Genomic DNA, 7750 nt, shown 5'->3' on the forward strand with positions numbered 1-7750 from the left:
CCATAAAAGATATTTTATCTCGTAAGAATGCATTTTCGTTTACCACAAATATGTTTCTCTTTTTTTCGTTTTTAATTATGGATAAAAATGTATATATATATATTGTTATAACTTCAAATTTTATTTCTTAGTAAATATTGATGAAATACCAATATATGTTATCTCATTATATTTACAACGTACACGGTTTTTAATATTTAGTTATGTTTGGAAATTATTGCTACGTTATTACCTCTGTTACTATCTTTAGAATATATTTTATTGTATATTTGAGTAACGATGAAAATTCCATTTTAATTTTATACTAATACATACATCGTCTTTATCGTTGTTAAATCTTGCACAATGTACGCGTATACATTGAACGCTTAAGGTCGAAACACTTTTCTTACTTCGTGCTTAACACTCAATCAAACGTGAAAATAATATCAACTACAGATGTAGGAAAATAAAAAAAAAAATTAACTCTAGTCCTTATACTTTCGTCTTAATAGTATGCTTCGCGAATATATTACTATTGAAAAATACTTCAGAAAAATTATTAACGAATGTATGTTCAACACGAATGTGTAAATTGACTGTATTAAAAAAAATCGACCACTCATTGTAAATGTAAAAAAAGAAGAAATGAAACAATGAAGGAAAGTAGTTTTGTCGAAAGTTCCAAGTTTCATAAGTTCAACTATCTCCAATGTTTAAAGTGCTGCGGGCAAAACAATGTTTTTATAAGGGTTTTTTGCTAACATTAATTACATTTCAACACATGGCATTGGTAATTAAGTCAGATATGATTGTAAGATACATTTACGTATTATTAATCGAACCATTTAAAGTACAAATTTAAAACAAATTTGTAACGGAGTTGATTTATATACTTGCGTACGTGTATATATGTATAAAGAATATAATATATACATATATATATACACACGTATTTTTTATTATTTATCGTATCGTTCAATTGAATTCATACGAAACCTACGTTCCAGGTTACGTGCCTACATTTTGATAAATTTTGATCTATACAGGCTATACAAACAGGGTAGGAGCTTTGTAGAAAATATGAAATGTACAAATAATATAGGAGTATTCAATAAATATTTAACACGATTGATTTTCACTTCTTTTTTTTTTATATATGTACGTGATTGATAATTTTCATCGGTAAAGCTAGACCGAACATGACATCGAAATCGAAAATGATTGATGACAGCACAATTAATGTTTTTATTCACATTGTTGCTACTAACATAAGATCGTTATACACAATATTTATATTTACGAAAACTTCGATATTTAAATACAAAAATTAAAGGCATGATTTGTCAAATAATTTTACACGACGATAGGAACACAAGACCACAACGGTAACTGACACTGCGATTTGTTCTCTAATATCTGTACTGTATTTAAACGACTAAATATAACTCGGAATTCATGATGTAGTTACTGAAAGTGTTCGCATTTAATCGGGCATCGGATTCTCTCAAATACAACAGAACGATTTTTGATTGACTGAACGATTGAAAACTACGCGAAAGTTTGTATATGGAGATTACCCTAATGCAAAGGAAGTAATACAATGGTATTCTTAAAGTAATATGTAGCGAATTAAGAACATTCAAAGTTCTGTCGGATTGATAAAACTCAGTATATGAGTGGATATCATACCTTTCAAGGAGTCAAACAATGATGCACGTTTTCGGATAGCTTGACTGTTAATTGAAACACGTACAAGTATTCTGCAGAGTTATCAATTATACATGCAGCTATCCTTAGCAAAGAACTGAGGTCCATGGTCCACTCAATCTTACTTTTAAACACGAATCTGATAGAATATTATTTTGTAAACTGCATCCACGTGTTTGCGTAATATATCTGTGTAATGTTGATGTGTACCTGTGAATGTAGATGTATTCTTCCTTAGCATACTTTAAAATGTATATAAACAAATACGATCAAACATGTGATCTATATTTAATCTTCTTTTTCTTCTCTGAAAAATAAAAACAAAAAACTGATCACTTCTGGACGATTATACCGAGATTATAAGGAACGTAAGAGTGTAGATAGAGAAAAAGGGAATTTAGAAGGAGAGAAAACGTACTTTACAACTTCCTGTTGTTGCTGATCCAAGTGTAGTTCAACAATGGTTTCTGTTCTGCTTTGCACTTTGAAAGTAACTTGTGCAGCCAAATATTTATCTTTGTTATTTACTGACCATCCGGAATACTGGAAAACATATTTATCATTAAGCTAAAGTGAAAACATAACAGATACATTTCGCAATATAAAGAAACATACCGTCGATGTACTCTTATATAATGTCTTTCCATCCTCTTTGTATGGTAAAAATTTTTGAAGTAATGCCTTGCCATCTATCCTCCATAATGTTGGATCCGTACTTCCACCAATGTCGGCTTTTGCAACAACGAATGCTCCAGACTAGGATAATCCATAATAAAACACCATAATTTACCAAATACGGTTGAAATAGACATACCGCATTTATTTTAATTATAGTTTATAACTCACGGTAAAATCTTTTGGTGTTTCTCCCGATGATTCATTAAAGCTATTGTCATCAGAATCTTCTTCATCTTCGTCCTCCTTTTCATCTTCTTCTTTCTTAGATCGTCTTTTTCTTTTAGGTTTTTTCCCTGTGTCAGAATCAGATTCCTCGTCTTCCTCGTCATCTTCTTCTTCGTCCTCCTCTTCCTCCTCATCTTCTTCTTCTTCTGAATGATGCCGCTTTTTAGCAGCTTCCCTCTGTGGTCTCTTTTTAGCACCGCTCTAAACGGTCAAAAAACAATCAACGAATATTATTTTAATTGTTTCACATCGAACGAAAAATATAGAATTTCCTATTTGTAATTATAGTGTACAATATAATACGGAACATAAATGCGTATCAATGGCGAAATTGAAAGCAGGATTTTTAAATTGTAAATATTGCATATACAGCAGTGGTTAATATCGAACAATAATATTTTTACTTAGAAGGAATTGAAAATTTGAAGCGAAACGGAAAAGAAACAGAGTTGTATTGTTTTGAAAAATTGGTCGGCGCCACCGACCGGCCGGCAAAGATAGCTCGTCGACCACATATAAAAGTGTCTTGGAGAGAAACTATATTCGATTAAAGTATAATTGAATAATTTCAATTTAAGAATTAATTTAACGTAAAATCTATTTTCCGCGAGACATTTTGTTAGCATATTCCCGAACGAATACAACATCAGGTAGAGTGGTTGTTGCAGCTACAACACATCGTTAGGCTATACCACATATGCACGTACATAACTAACTCGATTCGTGTTTTCTCGTTATCTATTCATGGGGATTGATTAAAAATGATATTTATTTGGATAATAACAAAAATTATGAAATCGGCGACTAGACACAAACATTTCAGACCGAATTCAATTAATTATGCAGAAATCTTTATGTTCGTTGTTTGTATTTCCTCAAGAAAACGTAACGAATCGGGCCAAGAGATATTCGCCTGACAGATCTTTGTTTGCGAATATAACGGCGTATAAACATGTTTGCGTGCTATGAAACATGCAGAACGTCTAACAGATGCAGTAAACGGCAAGGTTCAATTAGAAAGGGAACGTAGAGCAGAACACAATTGGGGTAGCAATAGAAATGAGGAAAGCGTTAGTAGCGTGGGCTTACCTCGGCTCCGGCTTCAGGAGTCCACTCTTCTTCGGAAGCTCCTTCCACTTCTTCCGGGTCATCCGCGGAATATTCGTCCTCGTCCGACACGTCCTTGGTCTTCTTCATGTTGCTTTTTCGCGAAATGTTTGCAAACTTTCCCAGTGGGACTCACCTAAGAAGAGAAATAAAACTCACGAGTTCGCGTGCGAGACGAAGCAGCTACGTGCACGATTGCCGCAAACAATATGGCGGTATATGGCGGTGGGAACTAAAATGCGCGCACGTCCTCCTGCGCACACCGGAAGCGACGCGTGCTCCCCAATTTCCTCCGCGTCTGTTGAACCGCGAAGCGCAACGATTTTCAAACATTCACCCGAGTCGTTGGTCATATACGCGCATCACGCAAACACAAGCCGGCATAAATTTCTAAGAAAGACGTAAAAAATGAACTATTGAAACCTCTGAGAGCTCGTTCAGACTGAGGCACACAATTGTCTACAGTTTATCGACTGTCTTAAATTTGTTTTCTATCTTTTATCATTTATAGACGCTGTCCGCGTAATTTCTAAGATAACGATGGAAGAGAAAATACAAATCCGAGACAGTCCGCAGATAATAATCTCTCATAGCTCTAAGTATTCAGTTGATTTGGACAAGAATCATTAAATCTTATCAACACGTTTTATCGTGTCATATAATGATAATAGTGTCGTGATGAATTACATAGCCAACTAACGTTTCGTCTTTTCGTCTGAGTAAAAGAATTAGTTTGTTTTTCTAATTTACATTTCAGTTTCTATCGTCTTCTACTTTGATCTGTGTTCGAAATATTTCACGAATCGGGTCAATACGAGAACTGGCGCATGCGTTTGTATTCGGCAGAATAAGACGCTCCCTTTGATATTTACGGTGTTGAGAAACTCGCTGCACATAGGGAACAAACGATCGTAAAAAGAAAATCGGAATTATGTTCGAACTGTACGGCGTGAATAAAGATGGTATGGTTTATCGATCTCCACCACCGAGAAGAAAAGAAGTCGACATATTAGAGGTAGTTCCGTGGAATTGCTCGTTTTCATTGATCACTTTAATTACTTTAAACGTTCGTATGCTTGTTGATGCCTTTGTTTCTCGATCGGTACAATGACATTTTTAAATACGGACAGTAATTCCAGCAGTTCATTTCGTGTACTCATTAAATCATGCAATAATTCATTTAAAGATGAAACCAAATGTGATAAAAAAAAATTTACGTAAACTAGACATCGTATGAGAAAAATCGTGATTTTTACAGACATGTCTCCAGTTATCGTCTCCCGAATTAATGAGAAAACTGCCTAATGGTGATGCGATACATCATGCAAAAGACACAGGCGTTTCCACTTCCTTGGAAAAGGATAAAGAACCATCGAGGGACAATGGTACATTTTTAATTATAGATTCCTTTGTTTGTCCGTTTAATTTTCACACATGGTCATGTTTTGAGAAGAAATATGGAATGATAAGAAATGTTGGTTTTACGATGAACAGGCCGAAATGTGTTGAGAAAGTGGATAGTGATGGCAGGATTCTTTTTCCTTGGATGTGCCTTGGTTGCCGGCGTGGGTCTGCCCTTAGCATTAGAACTGAGAAGTTCGCATTTATTAAAAGCCAGACTCCAAGTTGTGCGACGTATGCTGTCCGAGATACCCCTGATCGACGGGTAAAGTTACATTTTAAAATAACAGTCTTTGATCTGTTTTTACTCTCTTCTAAGTGTACATATTATTGTTTAAATATCTCTCACAGGCACAACGATTTCGCATGGAACCTCCGAAAGCATCGGGGAAACACAAATATACAAGATTTTCCTTTCGACGAAGACTTGTCGCAAAACGTAAGCTGGGGCTCCGAATGGCAGACGGATCTGGTGAGATTGCAGCAGGGAATCGTGGGTGGACAATTTTGGTCTGTGTACGTACCGTGCGAGGCGCAATTCCTCGACGCGGTACAACTTACCTTGGAGCAGATAGACGTGATACGTAGGCTCTCTTCGAGGTATCCGAAGAGAATAAGAATGGTGATGAGTAGCAAGGAGCTGGAGAAAGCGCACAAGGACGGTGTGATAGGCAGTTTGGTCGGAATCGAAGGTGGTCACAGTATCGGTACGTCAATGGCGGTATTAAGAAGTTTCCATCGATTAGGCGCACGATACATGACCCTGACACATAAGTGCAACACTCCGTGGTAAATTTACACTCTTGTCATTTAGTATATCGAAACTAAGTCGATGGGATCTCGCTCGAAGAGACGATTACTCGTAGGGCAGATTCGTGTTCGGTGGAGGATTCGGACGCGCCGTTGGATTTTCACAGCGGCGGTTTGTCGCTGTTCGGAAAAGCGGTGGTGAGAGAACTGAATCGATTAGGGATGCTCGTGGACCTCTCTCACGTTTCGATAAGGACCATGAGAGACGCGTTGGCGATCAGCAAGGCGCCGGTCATATTTTCTCATAGCGCGGCAAGAGCTCTCTGCAATTCGTCTAGCAACGTTCCGGACGACGTGCTCCGCAACTTGGTGAGAAAAGAAAGTCGACCGACGCAATTTTTCCAATCGACTCTCGATTTCCGTCACTTTCCCCATTTCCCCATCTTCTCTCTTGTCGCAGTCGGTGAACGGTGGTCTGGTTATGGTCAGTTTCGACAGTACGCATTTGAGCTGCGGCGATAAAGCTTCCATGTATGACGTAATAGGTACGCGTGCACGTTTATTCTATTTTATAGAAGAACGATACACGTAGAGTAAAAGCGTTGGGGGAACATAAAATTTGGTTTCTTTTACAGCTCACATAAATCACATAAGGCGGATAGCTGGCGTTAACCACGTGGGACTGGGTGCTGGTTACGATGGTATATCTAATCCGCCGGTTGAACTTCCGGACGTTTCTGGCTACCCTCTGTTATTAGCCGAATTGACCAGAGATCGAAGGTGGTCGGCTTCGGACATTAAGAAGTTGGTTGGCGGAAATTTGTTGAGAGTATTGAAAGAAGTGGAGGTACACGCGGCAACCGTATCGCATCAATCTCCCTCAGAGGAGTTGATTCCTCAAGAGCTGATCGAGGATTCCGCCTATTGTAGATATCATGACGCCTAATAAATTTTCTCATTATGACGTTTACGAGTTATCGGTCAACCGATTGTTCGGCACGTTATACGATTTTTAACGTTTCTTGTCTTTGTACCTACAATGGATTATAGTAGCGTTTATGATATAGCTAAGGTCCGCGAAGAATCGATGCAGGAACCTCGCTATAACGTATCGACTACTATATGCTATTTTACATTGTTTAATAAAGTGACTACGTATCGTTTTTATCCCTTCTATCGTTTTTTCCTCTTTTCTTATTTCGATTTCAGCGCGTCGCTCTCTTTATTATTCACTGCTTCCGAACGGCAAGCCGAAACAATTAGATCGAGCGATTGCTTTTGTGATCAAACCGGGAGCTGCCTGTTGAGTTAATTTACCTTCTCATCTGTGTCGAGTTCATCCACGTGGTATGCATGCAGATGCGTCGAAGCGATTCTGCATTAGAGTTCATCTAATCTTTCCCTATTATTAAATTTCATTAAATCTCTGGTAATTCCGTTCGCGCGAATCGTGTTTATAAGAAACCCTATTGTGACTGCATAATTTCTACGCATTCTTCTCATTCCTTTAATTACGATTCAGAAGTATCTTCTTTAACCAAGCTACAATAACTAGTAAATCAATTATGATTAATTATAGTCGTTTCGCAATCGACTCTATTACTCACGATAAACATTTATGATATACTGTCCAGCGTAAGAGCGCAAGTCTAATCGCGACTATCGTAATACCATTTATGTAGATACGCACATCTACATCCATGTTATTTTTATATGTATCAATACATATAAGCGTAAAGACTTCCTGTATGCGTCGTTTTTACTTAGCGTGATTAACCAAGTCTCTGATCCGATGGATTTTTCTCATGACCGATCTACTTACAATGTAATTAGTTCACGTTACCGCGAGCTCAGTCATTGTTGTATACAATATGATCTCGGAATCCTAAATCGATATTCG

General features: G+C 37.3%; 3 protein-coding genes across 11 annotated transcripts in view; 2 read left to right on the top strand and 1 right to left on the bottom strand.

The window, feature by feature from the left end:
- Nucleotides 1-1120, top strand: part of olf186-M (Ki-ras-induced actin-interacting protein-IP3R-interacting domain olf186-M) — a 6331-nt gene extending 5211 nt beyond the window's left edge. For all 7 annotated transcript variants that reach the window (XM_026816616.1, XM_026816620.1, XM_018030887.2 and 4 more), the window contains one exon: nucleotides 910-1120. The gene's annotated coding sequence lies outside the window, so the exon portion shown is untranslated. The remainder of the gene's footprint in view (nucleotides 1-909) is intronic.
- LOC108628765 (nucleolin-like) lies at nucleotides 1111-3925 on the bottom strand. Of its 2 annotated transcripts, XR_001916808.2 has the most exons (6): nucleotides 3682-3925; nucleotides 2536-2793; nucleotides 2305-2445; nucleotides 2108-2232; nucleotides 1900-1996; nucleotides 1111-1828 (listed from the first exon to the last, which is right to left on the bottom strand). XR_001916808.2 is itself a non-coding variant. In XM_018030923.2 (5 exons), exons 1-5 carry the CDS (start codon nucleotides 3787-3789, stop codon nucleotides 1978-1980), a joined length of 651 nt encoding a protein of 216 aa, XP_017886412.1. In that variant the 5' UTR covers nucleotides 3790-3925; the 3' UTR covers nucleotides 1111-1977. The 2 variants fall into 2 exon arrangements, 1 of the variants encoding a protein (XP_017886412.1); XM_018030923.2 differs by having other exon boundaries at nucleotides 1111-1996.
- Nucleotides 3926-4440: 515 nt separating this feature from the next.
- LOC108627830 (dipeptidase 1) lies at nucleotides 4441-7017 on the top strand. 2 transcript variants are annotated; one of them, XM_018029351.2, is made up of 7 exons: nucleotides 4441-4714; nucleotides 4958-5084; nucleotides 5194-5365; nucleotides 5452-5889; nucleotides 5967-6219; nucleotides 6311-6395; nucleotides 6486-7017. In XM_018029351.2, the coding sequence occupies exons 1-7, from the start codon at nucleotides 4631-4633 to the stop codon at nucleotides 6794-6796; spliced, it is 1470 nt and encodes a 489-aa protein (XP_017884840.1). In that variant the 5' UTR covers nucleotides 4441-4630; the 3' UTR covers nucleotides 6797-7017. The 2 variants fall into 2 exon arrangements, with proteins under 2 accessions (XP_017884840.1, XP_026672452.1); XM_026816651.1 differs by lacking the exon at nucleotides 4958-5084 and having other exon boundaries at nucleotides 4628-4714.
- The last annotated feature ends 733 nt before the right edge of the window (nucleotides 7018-7750 follow it).

The sequence above is a fragment of the Ceratina calcarata genome, unplaced genomic scaffold (assembly GCF_001652005.2).
Source record: "Ceratina calcarata isolate Rehan_Ccalc_2016 unplaced genomic scaffold, ASM165200v1 scaffold127.2, whole genome shotgun sequence".
NCBI lineage: Eukaryota > Metazoa > Arthropoda > Insecta > Hymenoptera > Apidae > Ceratina > Ceratina calcarata.